Raw genomic sequence first — 21,320 nt, forward strand, 5'->3', positions numbered from 1 at the left:
AGTCCACAGCCGCCGCCTACGCCACAGAATTTCGGCTGTTGGCGCAAGACTTGTCTTGGAATGACTCTGCACTTCGGGACCAGTATCTTGAGGGACTGTCGGACGAGATACTGGACCAGTTGGCCACGATGGATCGTCCCACCACGCTGGACGCCCTCATTCAGTGGAGCCTGCAGATAGACGATCGGTTGGAGGACCGTCGCCAGGCCCGGGACCGCCAGCACTCCCGGCTTCTGGCTCCAGTCCTTCCCAGCAGGTCCACGGCCACAGCCGAGTCGCCGGACGAGCTAACGCAGCTCGGGGCTGCGCGACCTCACCTCTCCCCCTTGGAGAAGACACGGCGTCGGGAGGGGAACCTGTGTCTTTACTGTGGTGGGAGTGGACATTACGCTTGATCCTGTCCCGAGAAGATGCCAGCCGCAGGAAAACCGTCAACCTCGGTAGCCGAAGGGCCTGGCAACCTGGGGACCCAAACCATGCAAGAGGGGCCCTCAACAGTGGAATTGCGACATCTCATGGTTCCAGTGCGTCTCTATCCTCCAGGTGGGCCCTGGATTCTTACCCACGCTCTGGTAGATTTGGGGGCAACCCGCTCCTATATGGACGCTGCCTTTGCCGCTCATCGTCAGGTGCCACTTCAGAACAAGCTAGAACCAGTACAGGTGGAGGCAATTGATGGACGGCTCCTGCATTCGGGTGCCGTCACTCGGGAGACCCAGCCCTTCATAGAATCATAGAATCATAGAATCATAGAGTCATAGAGTTGGAATAGACCACAAGACCCATCGAGTCCAACCCCCTGCCAAGCAGGAAACACCATCAGAGCACTCCTGACATATGGTTGTCAAGCCTCTGCTTGAAGACCTCCAAAGAAGGAGACTCCACCACACTCCTTGGCAGCAAATTCCACTGTCGAACAGCTCTTACTGTCAGGAAGTTCTTCCTAATGTTTAGGTGGAATCTTCTTTCTTGTAGTTTGGAACCATTGCTCCGTGTCCGCTTCTCTGGAGCAGCAGAAAACAACCTTTCTCCCTCCTCTATGTGACATCCTTTTATATATTTGAACATGGCTATCATATCACCCCTTAACCTCCTCTTCTCCAGGCTAAACATGCCCAGCTCCCTTAGCCGTTCTTCATAAGGCATTGTTTCCAGGCCTTTGACCATTTTGGTTGCCCTCCTCTGGACCCGTTCCAGTTTGTCAGTGTCCTTCTTGAACTGTGGTGCCCAGAACTGGACACAGTACTCCAGGTGAGGTCTGACCAGAGCAGAATACAGTGGCACTATTACTTCCCTTGATCTAGATGCTAGACTCCTATTGATGCAGCCCAGAATTGCATTGGCTTTTTTAGCTGCCGCGTCACACTGTTGGCTCATGTCAAGTTTGTGGTCAACCAAGACTCCTAGATCCTTTTCACATGTACTGCTCTCAAGCCAGGTGTCACCCATCTTGTATTTGTGCCTCTCATTTTTTTTGCCCAAGTGCAATACTTTACATTTTTCCCTGTTAAAATTCATCTTGTTTGTTTTGGCCCAGTTCTCTAATCTGTCAAGGTCGTTTTGAAGTGTGATCCTGTCCTCTGGGGTGTTAGCCACCCCTCCCAGTTTGGTGTCATCTGCAAATTTGATCAGGATGCCCTTGAGTCCATCATCCAAGTCGTTGATAAAGATGTTGAATAAGACGGGGCCCAAGACAGAACCCTGTGGCACCCCACTAGTCACTCTTCTCCAGGATGAAGAGGAACCATTGATGAGCACCCTTTGGGTTCGGTCAGTCAGCCAGTTACAAATCCACTGAGTGGTAGCATAGTTAAGACCGCATTTTACCAGCTTCTTTACAAGAATATCATGGGGCACCTTGTCAAATGCCTTGCTGAAATCAAGGTAGGCTACATCCACTGCGTTCCCTTCATCTACCAGGCTTGTAATTCTGTCAAAAAACGAGATCAGGTTAGTCTGACATGACTTATTTTTCAGAAATCCATGCTGACTATTGGTGATCACAGCATTCCTTTCTAGGTGCTCACAGACTGTTTGCTTAATGATCTGCTCCAGAATCTTCCCTGGTATTGATGTCAGACTGACTGGGCGGTAATTATTTGGGTCCTCTCTTTTCCCCTTTTTGAAAATAGGGACAACATTTGCCCTCCTCCAGTCTGCCGGGACTTCGCCTGTTCTCCAGGAATTTTCAAAGATGACTGCCAGTTCGCCTGTTCTCCAGGAATTTTCAAAGATGACTGCCAATGACTGCCTTGGTCCTGTGTCTCCAGCAGCACAGAGAGGTGCCAACTTTGGACATCGCCTCCATGCCCCGGTTCCCCCTGGTGCTCGGGATGGACTGGCTGGAGGCTCACAATGTTCCGATAGACTGGGTCAATTGGACTGTGCACTTCCCAGACCCATGTCCCCATGCTCAGTCCGAGATGCTAGCAGCCGCGCCCACTGAGGAGGCTGCAGTAACGCTCCCCGCTGAGTACCGGGACTACCAAGACGTGTTCGAGGAACGGGGGGCAGACCAGCTGCCGCCGCATCGGTCTTTTGACCGGAATAGACCTCCAGCCCGGAGCGCCCCTGCCGGTGAGTCACTTATACTCTCTTACGGAGCCAGAGCGCGAAGCTCTGCAGGACGTCTTGCGCAAGAACCTGGAGCGTGGGTTCATTAGGCCTTCTACCTTGCCCACCGCTGCGCCAGTGCTCTTTGTTAAGAAGAAATGTGGGGAGCTTCGCCTTTGCCATGATTACCGGGCCCTGAACAAAATGACCATCCCAGACCGGTACCCCTTGCCCCTTATCTCGGAGTTGCTGGAGCGGGTGCAAGGGGCGCAGGTGTTCACCAAGCTAGACCTCCGGGGTGCCTACAATTTAATTCGGATCCGAGCCAGGGATGAGAGGAAGACAGCATTCGGGACCGTGTGTAGACAGTTCAAATACCTGGTTATGCCCTTCGGATTGTGCAACGCGCCCGCTGTGTTCCAACGGTACATCAACCACGTGTTCCAGGACTTGCTAGACAAGTACGTGGTGGTGTACTTGGATGACATTTTGGTTTTCTCCTGTGACCTGGCTCGCCACGAGGGTCATGTCCGAACCGTGCTGCAGCACTTGCAGGAGCACCGCCTGTATGCGAAGCTCAGCAAGTGCGAGTTCCATCAGCGGTCAGTGGACTTCCTTGGTCACCGACTCTCCAGATGGGGTGCAGATGGATCCTGGGAAGGTGGCAGAGGTTCGGGAGTGGGCGGCACCTCGGAACCGCAAGGACCTACAGCGATTCCTGGGGTTCACCAACTATTACCGGACCTTCATTGCAGATTATGCTCATCGTACCACCCCGTTCAACCCGGCTACTGTGCCCCAAGACGCCATTTTCCTGGGACAAGGAGGCAGAGGAGGCGTTTCAGGGGTTGAAAGCTTGTTTCCAGAGAGCGCCGATCCTGCAACATCCTGATCCCTCTCGACCCTTTGTGGTAGAGACCGACGCGTCCAGCACGGCTCTTGGTGCCGTCTTGTCTCAGCAGCACGGGCCTGATGCGCTACTCTTAACCCTGCACCTTCTATTCCCGCCAGCTCCTTCCGGCAGAGCATAACTATACTGTGTGGGAGCGGGAACTACTGGCCATCAAAGTGGCCTTTGAGGTCTGGCACCACCATCTTGAGGGGGCACGACACCCGGTGGAGGTGAGAACCGACCACCGGAACCTGGAGTACCTCCAGACCACCCGCAAGCTGAACCAAAGGCAGATCCGGTGGGCGTTGTTCTTTTCCCGGTTCCAGTTCCGGATCCGCTATATTCCTAGCTCCCAAAACCAGAAGGCGGATGCCCTGTCCCGGAAACCTGAAGACATCGCAGACACGGTACAGCAAGCAATACAAGAAGGCGGATGCCCTGTCCCGGAAACCTGAAGACATCGCAGACACGGTACAGCAAGCAATACAGCAATCCTACCATCGGCTACGTTCCTGGCCACTCAGGAGGCTGAGCCACTGCAGGCTTGGGTGCAGGAACAGCAGCGGGTCGACACTTGGGCCCAGGAACGACTCCGGGAACTGGCCAAAGGGTCATGCTCTCAGTATCCGGGGCTGGTCTTGCATCAGGGTCTTCTGCTGCACCACAGTCGCCTGTACATCCTGCCAGGACCACTGTGGGCTGAGGTTCTCCGGATGACCCATGATGCCCCAGCAGCGGGAGACTTTGGGCGGTATCAGACCACCCATTTGGTAAGCCGCGAGTTTTGGTGGCCCCGCCTGAAGGCTGATGTGGCTCGCTACGTTGCTGGTTGTGACGTCTGCCGGTGGGCCAAGGGCCCTACCGGGCGACCCCCCGGCCTACTTCAGCCATTGCCAGTCCCACCACATCCTTGGCACACGGTTTTGCTGGACTTTGTAGTGGACTTACCCCCATCTCGTGGCTGTATCTGCCTCCTAGTTTTCTCCGACCATTTCACTAAGATGGTGCACTGTGCCCCCTGCCCCCTGCCCATCCGTACCCTCAGCTAAGGAAACGGCTCAGCTATACCTTCAGCATGTCTTCTGCCTGCATGGCCTACCTCAGCGTGTGGTATCCGATCGGGGCGTCCAGTTCACATCCCATTTCTGGCGAGCATTGCACCAGACCCTTGGGACAGAGGTCTGTCTATCATCAGCCTACCACCCACAGACCGATGGCCAGACGGAACGGGCAAATGCGGTGCTGGAGCAGTATCTCTGGTGTTACTGCAGCTACCAGCAGGATGACTGGGTTGACCACCTAGCATTGGCGGAGTTCGCCTACAACAATGCGGTGAACGCATCCACCCAGCAGACCCCGTTCCAGGCCAGTTACGGTTATCATCTGCGGCTGTTCCCGGATGTGCTGCCGGCATCCGCGGTCCCCGCAGTGACGGAGTGGCTTCAAGAGCTCCAGTCCCAACAACAGCTATTGATGGAGCAACTGCGCCAGGCCAAAGAGGCGTACAAGGCCCAGGCTGACTGCCACCGCCAGGTGGGGCCGGAACTCCACATTGGTGACCTGGTATGGCTCTCCACTCACCACCTCCACCCCTCTCGACCTTCGTGGAAGCTGGACGCATGTTTCACCGGCCCGTTTCCCATCGTGGACCAGGTCTTGCCTGTGGCATTCCGTCTCCGGTTGCCCGCAACCCTGAAGGTTCACCCGGTATTCCACAGGTCCCTTTTGGGAGGACAGATGAGATGACAATTTGTGCATTTAATTGCTTCAATTTCCTGCCCAGAGCCTCGTAGTCTCTTTTGATTTGGAGGCTATTGCTTGCAGTGTCATTGGTTCCTACATGAACCAAGAGGAAGGGGTATTTGTCAGTGGGTTTTATGATTCCTTGCAGTCGTTCAGTTACATCTTGGATCTTAGCCCCGGGGAGACAGCACATTTCCCGAGACATCTTGTCAGGCCCACAGATCACTGCTTCTGTTCCCCTCAGTAGGGAATCCCCTATCACCACTACACGCCTCCTCTTAGGTCTGGTCGGGGTTCTTCCGTGAGCTGTCCGTTCCAAGGTCGCCTGCACATTCCCTGAGGACTGACTTTGCTGCTCATCTTCATATACCTGATTGACTGTAATGAGGGAGAGATCCTCAAATGGAGTCTGCTCTTCGTCTTCCATGCTAGGGGAGAGGACCTCAAAGCGACTGTGTAATTCTAAACAACCCTGGGCCTCCTACTTCTTTGAGTTACGTTTCTCCATATATCTGGCTCCTGTGTTGGTGAACTAGCCTCCTTCTCAGGGGAGTCCCCTGTCTCCTCCTTGGTGGAGACGGTGTGCTCTGTTGCTTCCAAGAACAGCTCCAGCTCTCTAATTCTTTGGAGCGTAGCTACACGTTCCTCCAGTTGTTGGACTTTGTCTTCTAAGAGGGCAATCAACATGCAATTGCTGCAGGTAAAGCTGCCTGCAACCTTTGGCAAGATGGCAAACATTGCGCAGGAACCGCAGGCGACTGCAGCTGTTTCCTCACCCTCCATCTTGAGAACGTGTTGTTGGAGGTGGCTACAGCGGTCCTCCATCATAAGAAGCGTGCAGACAGGACAAATAACTCCCCCCCAAAAAAACCTAGGTCTCCCCCAACAAACGTTTGAGACTAGCTCCCCTAAATCTAAAAGATGGATCAAACTGCGCGCGCCGCTGCCCTGCAAGCTCTGATAAGCTCCTCCCACAGCTAATCACCTGCCTCAGCAGAAACCCTGCCCCCTCTGACCTTTGCACAGGGAGAGCAGCTAATCAGCCACAAAGAAACACACACACGAGAAAACCCTTTTTGCTCCTTCTTCAGCTGCTGCCCTGCAAGCTCAGGGGCATATCTTCAGGGTACTCCTGAATTCTAAGTTCTCGAGAGAGAGACCCAGGTGGTTTAGTGGTGAAGACTGCCTTAAACTCAGCTCTGGCTTGTTCACCATATGTTCCTGGACCTGGGCAGTTTATTTACAGTGGCTCCCAGTACATTTCCGAGCCCAATTCAAGCTGTTGGTACTGACCTTTAAAGGCCTAAATGGCCTTGGCACTGTAAACCTGAAGTAGCGTCTCCACCCCAGTTGTTCAGCCCAGACACTGAGATCAAGCTCACTATGAGAAGTGAAGTTACAAGGAAACAGGCAAAGGGCCTTCTTAGTAGTGGTGCCCACCCTGTGGAACATCCTCCCATCAGATGTCAAGGAGATGAATATCTGTGAGCTCTTGGGCCCAATTCAAGGTATTGGTGCTGATGTACAAGCCCTGAAAAGCTTGGGGCCCAAGTACTTAAAGGGGGGACACCTATGCCAATAGCTGCCAAACCAAGTTTTTGAGATCAGTGAGGGAAGCCCTGCCTTTTGATATGACCCATGGCATAGTGGTATGAGATAGGGCCTTATTACTTGCAGTTCCTCATTTGGAACTCTCATTGGGGAAGGTGTTTGCCTCCCATGTTGACATTTTTAGGCATCAGTTCATCCCAGCTTTGGAGAATGTAACCCAATGGCTAAGGGAAGGGTTAAACTTTTGCCTGAAGCTGCTCTCTTGAAAATGTTTGCCACTGCTTTGAATATAAAAAATAATACAGCCCTGGAAATAGTATATTAGTCCTTAAAGGTCTAGCTCCACCTTAACCATAGCTTAACCAGTATCTCTTTAGAGTATGAGCTGTCCTCAGTGCTGAATAGCAGCAGGGGTCAGCAACCTTTTTCAGCCATGGGATATCTCTATCAGGAGTTCTGTGTTTATTTTGGCAGTCCTGTGGAAATTGAATCTGTATTTAAGCTATTTATCTGTAAATTTAAGCTATTTATCTGCAAACCTATATTCACTTGCTTGAGAGTAAGTTCTTTGGAATCAATGGGCCTACTTCTGTGTAGATACTCATAGGATTGCACTGTTATCCCTGCTAATGAACATAATTGATACTATTGCGCTTTAAATAGATGTTTTTAATGACTTAATTCTGTAGCTATTAATTATGTGACTATTTTGTTGCAGCATTTTGTACACATATTTTACAAGATCAGTGCCTAAGCTGCCATTTTGCAATTTATTTATTTAATTGAATGGAAGTTGTGCTGAATTGTTTGTATCTTTTATTCACAGCCTTTAAATACACTATTTATGCATCTTTTTGTGGCAACAGATGGATATGCAGTTGACTGTTGCCATGAAATTATGACGTAAGTTGATTTATATAGCGAATGTGGAGGTCCTGGTTGGTGTTTTAATTAAATAATAATTAAAGTGCTTAAATCCCATTTAGCTGGTAGCATGTATGTACAAATATTCACTGGATTGTAGGCAATGCTGTTTTCAGTCTCTATTTTTAAGTTTTACTGTCACAAGGAGAGTCTTGGTTAGGTAAACAGATAACTTCTACATTATCTATTTTAGTTCTCACAAGCATAACAACCTTCCTAGTGACAGACAAAAAGATCTGTGTGAATTAGCCACTGGTTCCAAGTATTTGCACAAACTTTGAGGTATTGATTCACATGCTGTGTGCGTGTGTCATAGAGACAGACAGAATTAACGTTGAATTTTGTATGTGGTACTTGATCATGTGATACTTGATTCATTTTGTCTTCTGCTCAGCTAGCCAGTATTTGTGCAGATTGAACAGAAATTACAAGAAAAATACAGTCTGAATTCTCCAAATAGAGAACAAAATCAGACTTCTTTATGAAAAATAACGTGCGTTAGGTTAGCTTTGGAAACATTTATTAGAATGAAAATAAATAAATGTTTACTGTGCTTCATCATGTAGTACATCTTGCAGTTAATTCTTTCAATCCCATATCAAGAATACTGACTCAGTCTTTAATAGGATGAAGCAGATATCGTGACAGTAGTACCACTTTTTTCAGTAGGCTGTGGGGCAGTTTCCTATAGAATATTAAAAATGTGTTTGGTAGAACTCATTGCTCCAGTTAGATAACCTTGGCCTGAAATCAGGATAAGGCTGAATTACGGTACATAATACCTCTTATGCTTCCTATAGCTCATACCTCAGTTTAATAAGAAACCTGCAGATTTCGCCTGAATGATTAAGCTTAATTTATTTGCTTCAGCCAGAGATCAGCTTGGTTTTCTGCAAGCTCTCATCTGGCCTTAAAATAATTTGTCTCTGGAATTTCTTCATCATTTGATGTGGTACAGCTTCTCCTTTTGTAAAAATGCCTTCCTGTTTTACTATATCTTATTGCCCATCTTATTTAACAGAGAAATTTCAAACACAATAACCAATATTTGAGTGCAAAATGAATGTTTTTCAAAGCTAAAACAGAAACTATTTCTATATATAATTCTCTTTTTCATTCAGGACTGTTTTTAAAACTATCCCAGAGCTACATTTCATACTTCTCTTTGTACCATGTGAGGAGGATTTAGGTAAGACATGTTGAGGTCCTAAAACATTTAGGGAGCTGGTGGCATGGTTTCTCTTGAATAGTTGTGCTTCAAGCAGAGGTGTGGGGGTTTTTTGCCAGATCATCTAAGGCCTAAACTGCATATAATGTAGTTATTTTCCCAAACATGTTTCTCACCCCCAAGGAACAGCATCTATGGGAGGGATGGTCAGCTGTGGGGAGGGGACTACTTAATATTTTTCCAACCACTTTATTCATTTAGTCAAAATAAAAATAAAACCACCCCCCGGTTTTTCTGAGTGGAGGAAAGAAATATGAGGATCAATGGATCCTTTAAAAATGAAATAAAATGATACATATCAACAAGTAACTTGCAGTTGGCTTTCAAACTGCATAAGTGTGCACAGCTATGCATTGTTTTTTATTTTTACAATTTTACTTCCCTAAAAGTCCTGTAATATGGGCTCCTCCAAAACACTCCTGGATGTAATGTGAAAGCTTGCCAGCAAACCCATGTTCCTGTGCCTTAGATGCATAGTTGTCAACTTTTCCCTTTTCTTGCAAGGAATCCTATTTGGAATAAGAGAATTTCCCTTTTAAAAAGAGAAACATTGACAGCTATGCTTAGATGGCTCTCAATATTGGTAAAATAGGAAGCAAATAGTGTGTCCTACTATCCTAGTTCTTCAGCTTGAACTCCAGATCCTATATTTTACTTGGTACCAATATAAACAATTATGTAAAACTACTTGTCAATAATTACTGAAGCCCATTGATTTCAGTGGGTCTCCTCTCAGTGCGACTCAGTTGGATACCACCCAAAGTATCTCACATATTCTCAGTAAATCTTATAACAGCAGGAGGGAGACCAAGGCTGAGATATAATGACTTGATGAAGGCTCCCTTTTGAAATGAGATATTAAGCAAGCATTTCCCAACTTGCACTCATGCTCTCGCCCCTATACAACACCAGCTTCCAATGCAGGATTGGGCTATATGTATATATATTGTTAGTTCTTGGCAGTGTTAACATACTGAAAAACTTAACAAGTCATTAACTACATCTTTGCAAAACCTAGTTCTAAATTACCAACCAGGTTCTAAGTCTTCAGTCCTGTGACTTCTTTCTGAGTGGACATGTATAGGATTATACTATTTTATTATATTTTTAGTATTATTGTAAAAAGCCATTCTATACATCTAGACAGAACATGCACTCTAAAAATACTTAATGATCTGTACTGGATAATACCTGCCAAAAGTTGAGAAAAACAATGAACTAGTAAAATATTTTATAGTAAGAGCATTTGGAAAATATACCATGATTAAATGACAACAGCGGGTCTAGCATATACTAGATATGGAAACATTTGTGTACTGATTAAGACAAGAGTCAAAATTTATAGAATTTTTCTGTCCTCTCTGACATCAACATTTAATATAAAAGTATTAGCTTGGGTTTGAGCTCATATTTTGTTCAAAAGCTCTTGGTAGTTATTCATTTTATAATGAATTAATAAAAAAAGTATAATGAGGAAAAATTGAGAAACTAACACAAATCATCCAGCCTATCTTGGTTCATAACGCTTATTTCACTTTAAGTATGTGACGTCGCTCTTTATTAAAAATGTTCAACTAATAGCAAGATTTGTACCAGAAACCAAAAACATTGTTTACTGAAGCATGTTTACTAGTGGCTGAAGATATTTAGTGCAAATCATGAATCATTTTCAGAATATTTTATTGTCTTCAGGCATAGACTTAGCAACTGCTTTTTCACCAGTGGAGAGCATAGCAGGTTCAACGTGGGATTCCGACTGTAATCTGTATGTGTCACACAGGCACCAATATTGTCCCCAGCTGTATGTCCGCTGTGCCAGGTAAGAGTTATGCATTATTATGTGATTTTTGTGATAGTTAACTTCCTACTCCCTTCTTCATTTGTAGCCTCACAAATTCTAAGTCAGTCATTTTCATATATACTTTTCGTTCCTTTCCAAGTTTTAGTTGGGTCAGTAATTTATATGGTTATGAGTTGGCTAATTATCTGTTCTATTCATGAAGTATTTCCCTATGTTTAAATACAAAGTGGAATATTTTTTATATTGCAAAGAAATTCTGTATTACATAAGCAAAGAAACCAGTGATATTTCAGAGTTCTCATTCTCCAGCAATTTCTAAATGCTGGAACTTCCTGTGGCCTAGTTCTCACTAAGGCAGTCTTTTTGTGTCTGAACTCCAGCACTTTATTCTTCTGATGAGGGTGCACATGACTGAATGTTCTGCCACATTTTATTTTTTTAAAACCCTTCTATATGTATAAAACTAAGTGTGAGGGAGAATCATTCTAGTTTCTGGTGTTTTTGGCTGGTTGTTTTTGTATGGAGGAACAGTGTCAATTGAACTCCCACCTGCCATTTGAAGTATACTGGCCTGGTTCATCTGATATGGTAAGCCAACCTATGGCTTATGGGGAGCAGGCTGCTGGCTCCCAAAGAGGAGCTCACAGTTGCTTTGCTCCTCGCTGGTTCTTTTTGTTCCCACACTGCACTGAACTAAGCCAAGATTTGTCTTGTGAACCAGTCCGCTGTGTGTCTACCACCTTTTTGGCAACTAGACCTCTTTAACTTCAACAAGTGTTCTCATTCGTCCCATCCATATCATTTAAAAAAAAATTATGAAGAGATTTATATTAAATTCATTATAGGATTTGGAGCATTTTCAAGGGTTCAATTGTCTAGTAGATTTCTGAAATAGTTTATTGAACTGTATGTTATTTTCAAATACCAGCAAGCAATAAATGAGTTAGGAGAACCAAAATGGAACAAGCACAATAGTTAGTTCACCAGTAGAGGTCATCATAAGCCTTGTAACAAAGAACCTGTGCTATAGAAATCCCTTTGTAGGGAGGGGATTAATGAATGGCCAGAAGTACTTTTCATATCAGAACATTAACACAGTGTCTAAAAGCATTCTTTAGCTTTGGGTTTGTTTACCAAATTGAGCTTAATTAAGTGCTACTTAATGGCATGTCAGTTTGATGGGTGGATTTGGGGTGGGTGTATGGCTGTGGCAGTAGGGGGGCACTCTTCATTCCCTTCTATACTCTTTCCTTCCTTTCAGTTATCCCCCTTCTCCTTTTATTATTATTTCACCTTTCCTTTCTAGAGATGCTAATCAGTCCCCACAAAGTTTGTCATCAATGACATAGAAAGCTGTCTATTTATACTGACTGGAAATGGCTCTCAAGAAGTTCACAGAGGTCTCTCCCAGTTGTACATGACAGGGTTTGAACCTTGGACCTTCTGCTTGCAAACCAGGTGTCTCTCACATTTCTCAAAGAGACCCTGAAGGGAGGGAACTCCCATCTCTGGGCTGCAGTCAGTGCAAATAAGTATAACCTTAACTGACAAGGATCTCTTTCCAGCAGTGGTGTGCTATAGCATTACACAGTAATCTGTACCAGGATGGTATTGTGCTATCTTGATTGGAAAAGAAATCACCAACATTCCCATGCCTTCTCCTTTGTTATGTACTGTACTGGCCTGAATATAAGCTGCACCTTTAAAATTGGAGGGGGGGGAGAGAAAAAAATTAAAAAATACCCAAATGTAAGTCACTCCATTCTTCACTGCTCCTGGCTGCATACTTGGGGGGGGGGGCGCTGCATTGCTGGCGGCCTTTCCCCTTCCTCACTCTCTCCCTTCCCGGCCTTGGGGGAGAGGACGGGGGACTATGCACAGGGTGGGCACCGCTTTGCCATGCTCCTGGCGCTGTTTGCCCCGCGCTCCTGGCTGCATACCTTAAGGTCATGAACATAAGCCGCACTTTAGCTTTTCATGGTCGGAATTTGGGGAAAAGGTGAGGCCAATACAGTATTTTTAGTATATGTGCTGCCAAAGCGAGCACCCAATACGGTATTTTTAAAGCCCCCCTGCTTTTTATGATCAAATAACTTCTGTGGTGTTGTGTTCCAACCTATGAGCGGTTTGTTCCAAGTAACCAAGGCATTTTGCAGATGATTCCAGGAGCATTTTGATTGTATAGTTTTGTGTATACAAGGTGCTTATTTAATTTTATGCTGCTTTTAAAATAAATTTGGTTGTAAACAGAGCTTCTAGAATGTGCTACTGCATCAAAAATATATTCATCAATAGCTGTGTGTGTGTGTGTGTGTGTGTGTGTGTGTGTGTTGTAAAGCCAAGTTAGATTTACTTGTAAACAGCTTTTCCATGTAAAGAGATGTTCCTAGCTGCCAAGTCAAATGCATTTCACCAATCTGAGGTTGATCAAGTGTGTGAAGGGGAGACAGCCTTTTCTTTTCCATTTGAATTCTCTTTACTAAAATCCTGTCTGCTATTACGAAAGTTAACACATCACATGTTTAGACAGTTAGATCTCCAGTCTTTCTTCATTTTCAGATCTCCAGTTATCAGAGTGACTCTGACTCTTTTACAGACCATATTTGCTATTTCCACGAATGAGCAAGTGAAGTCCAACCATTTTTATATATGATATTTTTCAATATTAAAAATGTTACTTAAGCATTTAATCCCAGTAGTAATCTGCTATGTAAGACAAAAAAGAGGATAAGAAATTGCTGTATCTAATTTCTAACATGGAACATGTTCACCTTCTTGGAACTGTGTGTGTGAGAGAGAGAGAGAGGGAGAGAGAGGGAGAAAGAATGGTAAATAACTCATATTTTTTCATTACTTTTGAGAGAGAGGCATTCTAAACGTGATCAGAGAAACTTTGTTTTATTGCAGGCATAGGCAAACTCGGCCCTTCAGCTGTTTTTTGAGACTACAGTTCCCATCATCCCTGACCACTGGTCCTGTTACTTAGGGATGATGGGAGTTGTAGTCCCAAAACAACTGGCGGGCCGAGTTTGCCTATGTCTGTTTTATTGTTTTGCATGCTGCTGTGCTGAAACACAAAGTGAAATTTGTTGGTATGTGGTAAGCTTTGGCTCAAATGAAGTCATTAATTTGAATGACTTGAATTTGGGTGCAAGGGCCATTTCACAAGTGCACTGAAATATCAAATTAACTGGAATATATTTCAAGGTTACCTACTCCAAATGCTCATCCTGATTTTAAGAAGATCCTCTATACATTGAACATCTTCCACATGATTTTTTGCAAACTTTGTCTTCTGCAAAGTAAAATGTAGATTGTTTCCAGACATTCTTAAACAAGTCATCTCATCTGTAGAGTGGAAGACCACGATGATCTCACCCCTATCTTTGCACGCCATAATGACACCCTGAGAAAAACCTATGGAGATTACTTCCTTGCTGAACTGATAGAAGCACAAGATGAAGAGAATCGTGCTGTAGTTTGTGAGGTGAGTCATAATCTTATTACAAAATAACTGCTGGTCTACTGCTTTTTGCCTTTTTGATGGTTACTGTATGTGCCAATAGGAGGGTGGCTTGGATTAATTTCCAGATACCTGAGAACAATACTTCATCTGGAGGTTGGGACACACTGCCATCACTTCATTTTTTGCATATGATCTGCTGACGAGATCCAGCTCGCCATCCGTAAATAATCAGTCTCACGCCAAGATGGGTTGCAGAAATCTGTGGCCGCAGCTCTTCCAGAAGCTGCTGCTGCCCCAACCTTTATTGTGAGTCCCAGAAAAGATACAAATTCAAGGAGAGAGCTTTGCCTCAGTCAGCAGATAAAAGACAATACAATACATTAGTCTCATGTTCTCACACCAGACCACGCAGTTGATCATGTTATACTACGTGGACCAATCATTGGATGGCATGAGCTGTCCACGCGCTGCTCATGCTTCCAAGCAATGCTTTCTACTATGAAATCATCCTTGCAATAATGAACTTTTGCCCATGCTCTTATGGACAAATGACCATATTCCCACAATCTGCAGTGTTTGGATGATCAGGGTTGCTTATAATACACCTCTGTTTCTGTGAAAGAAATAATCCAAGCAGTCTTTGATCTTAAATTTACACAGAAATTCACCTTTCCTGAGAAGGAAAATAAAGCAGAGGCAATGGGTAGCCCTCACGTTGCTAAAAACATGTACCGTATTTTTCGCCCTATAGGACGCACTTTTTCCCCTCCAAAAATGAAGGGGAAATCTGGGTGCGTCCTATGGGGCGAATGCAGGCTTTCGCTGAAGCTTGGAGAGCGAGAGGGGTCGGTGCGCACCGACCCCTCTCGCTCTCATAGAATCATAGAATCATAGAGTTGGAAGAGACCACAAGGGCCATCGAGTCCAACCCCCTGCCAAGCAGGAAACACCATCAGAGCACTCCTGACATATGGTTGTCAAGCCTCTGCTTAAAGACCTCCAAAGAAGGAGACTCCACCACACTCCTTGGCAGCAAATTCCACTGTCGAACAGCTCTTACTGTCAGGAAGTTCTTCCTAATGTTTAGGTGGAATCTTCTTTCTTGTAGTTTGGAACAATTGCTCCGTGTCCGCTTCTCTGGAGCAGCAGAAAACAACCTTTCTCCTTCCTCTATGTGACATCTTTTTATATATTTGAACATGGCTATCATATCACCCCTTAACCTCCTCTTCTCCAGGCTAAACATGCCCAGCTCCCCAGTCCTTTGACCATTTTGGTTGCCCTCCTCTGGACACGTTCCAGTTTGTCAGTGTCCTCCTTGAACTGTGGTGCCCAGAACTGGACACAGTACTCCAGGTGAGGTCTGACCAGAGCAGAATACAGTGGCACTATTACTTCCCTTGATCTAGATGCTATACTCCTATTGATGCAGCCCAGAATTGCATTGGCTTTTTTAGCTGCCACGTCACACTGTTGGCTCATGTCAAGTTTGTGGTCAACCAAGACTCCTAGATCCTTTTCACATGTACTGCTCTCAAGCCAGGTGTCACCCATCTTGTATTTGTGCCTCTCATTTTTTTTGCCCAAGTGCAATACTTTACATTTCTCCCTGTTAAAATTCATCTTGTTTCTTTTGGCCCAGTTCTCTAATCTGTCAAGGTCGTTTTGAAGTGTGATCCTGTCCTCTGGGGTGTTAGCCACCCCTCCCAGTTTGGTGTCATCTGCAAATTTGATCAGGATGCCCTTGAGTCCATCATCCAAGTCGTTGATAAAGATGTTGAATAAGACCGGGCCCAAGACAGAACCCTGTGGCACCCCACTAGTCACTCTTCTCCAGGATGAAGAGGAACCATTGATGAGCACCCTTTGGGTTCGGTCAGTCAGCCAGTTACAAATCCACTGAGTGGTAGCATAGTCAAGACCGCATTTTACCAGCTTCTTTACAAGAATATCATGGGGCACCTTGTCAAATGCCTTGCTGAAATCAAGGTAGGCTACATCCACTGCGTTCCCTTCATCTACCAGGCTTGTAATTCTGTCAAAAAACGAGATCAGGTTAGTCTGACATGACTTATTTTTCAGAAATCCATGCTGACTATTGGTGATCACAGTATTCCTTTCTAGGTGCTCACAGACTGTTTGCTTAATGATCTGCTCCAGAATCTTCCCTGGTATTGATGTCAGACTGACTGGGCGGTAATTATTTGGGTCCTCTCTTTTCCCCTTTTTGAAAATAGGGACAACATTTGCCCTCCTCCAGTCTGCCGGGACTTCGCCTGTTCTCCAGGAATTCTCAAAGATGACTGCCAGTGGTTCTGAGATCACATCTGCCAGTTCTTTTAATACTCTTGGATGCAGTTCATCTGGCCCTGGAGACTTGAATACATCTAAACTAGCCAAGTATTCTTGTACTATCTCCTTAGTTATTCTGGGCTGTGTTTCCGCTGCTGAATCATTTGCTCCAAATTCTTCAGGTCGGGCATTGTTTTCTTTATCGGAAAAGACTGAGGCAAAGAAGGCATTGAGGAGTTCAGCCCTTTCTGTGTCCCCTGTTTGCATTTCACCATCTTCTCCTCTGAGTGACCCCACGGTTTCTTTGTTCTTCCTTTTGCTACGAACATACCCATAAAAGCCTTTTTTGTTGCTTTTAACCTCTCTAGCAAGCCTGAGTTCATTCTGTGCTTTAGCTTTTCTGACTTTGTGTCTACACGTGCTGGCTGTTTGTTTGAATTCCTCTTTGGTGGTTTCCCCCCTTTTCCATTTTTTGTACACATCCTTTTTTAATCTTAACTCAGTTAAAAGTTCTTTAGATAGCCACCCTGGCTTCTTTAGGCACCTTCCATGTTTCCGTCTCATTGGTATTGCCTGAAGTTGTGCTTTTACTATCTCCCTCTTAACAAACTCCCAGCCATCATGAACTCCCTTTCCTTTTAGTATTACTGTCCATGGGATCTCACCCAGCACTTCCCTAAGTTTTATGAAGTCGGCTTTCTTAAAGTCAAGAAATTGAGTCCTAGTATGCTTGGCTGCTCCTTTCCGCTGTATAGTAAACTTCAGAAGAGCATGATCACTCGCGCCTAATGATCCTTCCACTTCTACCCCACTAACCAGGTCATCAACATTGGTTAGGACCAGATCTAAAATGGCTGTTCCTCTTGTTGCTTCTCCCACTTTCTGGACAACGAAGTTGTCTGCAAGGCCAGTGAGGAATCTGTTTGACCTTATGCTCTTGGCTGAGTTTGACATCCAGCAAATACCCGGGTAATTGAAGTCCCCCATTACTACTATCTCCCTTCCTTTTGCATGCTTGGCCATCTGTTCCAGGAAGGCATCATCTATGTCCTCCGTTTGGCTTGGGGATCTATAGTAAACTCCCACAATGAGGTCACTGTTATTCTTCTCTCCCTTAATTTTGACCCAAATGCTCTCACTTTGGCTTTGAGGTTCTAAATCTTGGATCTCTTCACAGGTATACACATCCCTCCAGGCTTCAGGAAGACATCCGCAGCCTAGGCAGCCCTGCGGGAGTTCCCTAGATGGATAGCAGCCTAGATGGGTGCCCTGAAATAATTTTTTCCCCCTTTATTTCCCCCCCCCCAAAAAACTAGGTGCGTCTTATGGGACGGAGCGTCCTATGGGACGAAAAATAGGGTATTCTATCTTTGGCATACCTTTGATAGATGACTCCAGCCAGGATTTGTCATAAGTGTTATCTTTCATAATTTTGTGTTGAAATTTTACTTATTTAGTCACATTTGCATCACATGTCAAAGAAATACAGCATCCAGAAAAATGGACGTGTGCTCAGCAGATAATAGCAGCAGAGAAGCAGTTAGAGGCTGAAATATTTTTAGAGACCATAAGTCTTTGGTATTACTTGGGGTTGTTAACTTCTGGTTTTAAAAACCCTGCCCCTCCCATGTGAGGCTGAGGAATGGCACAAACTGGCATGTCAAGGGCAGAGCATGGGAAAAGCTGATTGGCACTTGGTAGATCATAGATAGAGCTTAGCAGAATCTGGTGTATAAAGGGTTGAGTTGGCAAAACCAGGATTCTACTGGCTTTTCACTTTTTAGTAAAAATCATTTAATGCTTGTTTGGCATCTCTTAATTTCTTTATATTGAACTGAACTGATTCTTTTATTCTGTGGGATATTTGGTTGTGGGCTTTTGTTTCTGTTTTAAATCATCTGCTACAGTTAAATTATAGGATAGTAGTACAGAAAACATGAGGTTTTATAAAACACAACTCCATTAAAAAAGTTACTTACTACTGAGTCTGCCTAACAACTGGAAAAAAACATTATCTCATCTCTCACTCAACAGCACTTTATAAATATCTAGACAGTCTAGTATAGTGGTTAGCGTGTTGAACTAGGGCCTAGGAAACTAGGGTTCAAATCCCCATTTGGCCATGAAGCTCACTGGGCGCCCTTGGGCTAGCCACTGCCTCTCAGCCTAACCTACCTCACAGGGTTATTGTGGGGATTAAATGAGGAGCAGGAGACCCATTCCCATGTACTCGTTGGAGGGGAAAAAAGCTTGGATATACATGCAACAATAAAAACACAGCACCTGGCATCCAGTTTGACTTGGAGTTTTCATTTTATGCTTTGCTAATGAATACCTGTGGGCGCAAAGTGGGAGCATTTTGATTGCAAACATTGCCTTTAGATAAAGAGTTGATCACTCCCTTCCCCAGTGCTTCTGTTGCAATCTGTTTTATAGTCCTCCTTCCTTGATTGCTGTCTGTACCTCCACTTCAGGTATAATAATACTGAATTCTGTTGCAAGTTTCTTGTGTATATCTCTGATTTGTCCTAACCTTTCACCTGCAATGTTAATAGCGGACTACACTGCAGAGTTGACATGAACCATGCAGAGCCACAAACTCCTTTTCAACTTGTTACACTAGGATAATAACAAAGAACAATATTTGCATTTTCATTGGCAAATCTACACACACAAAACAAAAGCATTCACAGAAAATAAGAGAGCAGAACTGCCTTTGCTTCTGTCTTTTTTCCTGGTGGGAAAATCATGGATTTTTTCATTGTTTTCTATGAGCTGAGGTCTCCTACAAAATAAGTGGCATCTTTGATGATGGAGGGAGGATGGACCCCTTTTTCTGTAGAGGTTCCCCCAAAATAATCCTGACCGGCTGCTACCTGTCAGGCTGAACCTAGCCTGACAAACCCGAGGCCAGCCTTCTCCAACCTGGTCTCCTCCAGATGTTTTGGACTACAACTTCCAAGCTGGCTGGGGCTGATGGGACTTGTGGTCCAAATATGTAGAAGGCACCAGGTTGGGTAAGTCTGGTTGAGGCTGTCTGTTTGGAGAAGCGTTTGTAAGTCAGGGATAGGAAACCATCAGCCCCAGCCTGCATGGCCAGTGGTCAGGGATTCTGGGAGTGGTTGCCCAGCAACAGGTTCTCCATCCCTTTTCTAAGCCCTACTGATAAGTACCCTTCCTCTATTCCACTTCTCGACAAAATAAAAAGTTTTCCCAATCTCCAAAGGACACAGGCTTTAACAAATCCTTGTAAAACGGAGCACAAGGGCTAGCTTATAACTGTGCAGTCTAGCACACGAAGAAGATTTCAGTGAGTAATACTGGAGAAATGCCTTTTTAAAACCAGAGGTTAACTGTCAGTGTTTGTTTGGTGGGGAAGAGGAGGAAGAAGATAAGGCAGCAGATCACACTCATAGACTTTTAAATTTAAGCAAAACCAGTCTGAGAACACTTAGTCCTTTACAGAGCATCTCTGGTCAGTTGTTTAACGTGCTTCTAAAGGAGACTAAAGCACTAGGGTGATGCTTCACATTTTTGTGGTGATCTGAGGCCAGTAGAAACCCATCCTTCCTTTGGCAGAGTATAAAGATAGTTGAATGGAAGTAAAACAAAAAATATGGCTTCCATGTAAGAATCCAGATTCCCAGATACTTTAGATGCCACTGTTGGTCTAAATCAGAATATAGGGATTTGTCATGGCATCAGAAGTAACTGGGAAGTTCTGTCTCCAAGCAACAGAATAATAAGTACTGTAATAGAATACCGTATTTTTCGCCCTATAGAACGCACTTTTTCCCCTCCCAAAATGAAGGGGAAATCTGTGTGCGTCCTATGGGGCGAATACAGGCTTTCGCTGAAGCTTGGAGAGCGAGAGGGGTCGGTGTGCACCGACCCCTCTCGCTCTCCAGGCTTCAGGAAGCTATCCACATGCCTGGGGAGCCTGCGGGAGTTCCCACAGGGCTCCCTAGGCTGCGGATAGCAGCCTGCTGCACGGAGCGCGGAGCGCGCTGAAGCAGAGCGCCCCACGCTTCGGGCAGACATCGGGCAGCCCCACAAGCTCGGGGGACAGCGGGGAGGCGCAGCGCCGCCATCCCGCTGTTCCCTGACCTGGTTTCGATTCCCCGACCTGTTTTTGGGGGGGAAATAAAGGGGGGGAAATTCCTTTATTTACCCCCCAAAAAACTAGGTGCATCCTATGGGACGAAAAATACGGTAATTATTCTAGGTTTGTTATAAGCCCTTGGATTTCATTGGTTTGCTAGTGCTCTCTGCCATGTTCTGACTTCAGTCCAATGAAACATTGGTTTCTTTACTAAGGTTGCTAAGGTTAGGCAGAAGTGACTGCTTATGATTGAAAAGCAGTTGCCAGCCAGTTTCTTGTTTTAGTTTCGCAGTAGTAACTGTAAACTCTGCTATGGAGTTCATTAGAGGAAAAGTGTTTATTCTTTTGCATCATCTTAAGGATCTAGTACTTCCAGGGGGAAAGGGATGGCTGTGGGACTTCCCTCTTGGTGAATCATCTTCAGGGCTTTGCCTGCTGCTCTTGAATCAATGCAGCAATTATCACTAAGTAAAGAAGGCATTGGCAGAGTATAGCTGTGAAACTTTAGCTTAAAAAATGCTAGCAAAAATAAAATACTAGCCAGTGGTCTGTCAATCTTAGTCATAAATTATGTATTTATCTATTTATCTGTTTTTAAGGTAAATGCATCACCATGTGTTCAAGTGTTAAGAGTTCATGGGCTTATTTAATTTTGAGTGCAAAGAAGGTTCATCAGTCTCAAGAGGTTGAAAAACAGTGGTGCAGAGTATTTTTAATGAACTCCTTAGTTTAAATGACACCAGTGTAGCGTGCTTACAGCTTGATTTC

General features: G+C 45.0%; 1 protein-coding gene across 6 annotated transcripts in view; it reads left to right on the forward strand.

Annotated features, from left to right (window-relative positions):
* CFAP61 (cilia and flagella associated protein 61) overlaps positions 1-21,320 on the forward strand; it is a 127,977-nt gene that overhangs the window by 5,477 nt on the left and 101,180 nt on the right. For all 6 annotated transcript variants that reach the window (XM_081872598.1, XM_081872602.1, XM_081872601.1 and 3 more), the window contains exons 4-7: positions 7,566-7,642; positions 8,785-8,852; positions 10,584-10,710; positions 14,047-14,179. In XM_081872598.1, coding sequence (XP_081728724.1) covers positions 7,566-7,642; positions 8,785-8,852; positions 10,584-10,710; positions 14,047-14,179 — 405 coding nt within the window. The remainder of the gene's footprint in view (positions 1-7,565; positions 7,643-8,784; positions 8,853-10,583; positions 10,711-14,046; positions 14,180-21,320) is intronic.

This window comes from Podarcis erhardii (genome assembly GCF_964252035.2).
Source record: "Podarcis erhardii genome assembly, chromosome: 8".
Lineage (NCBI taxonomy): Eukaryota > Metazoa > Chordata > Lepidosauria > Squamata > Lacertidae > Podarcis > Podarcis erhardii.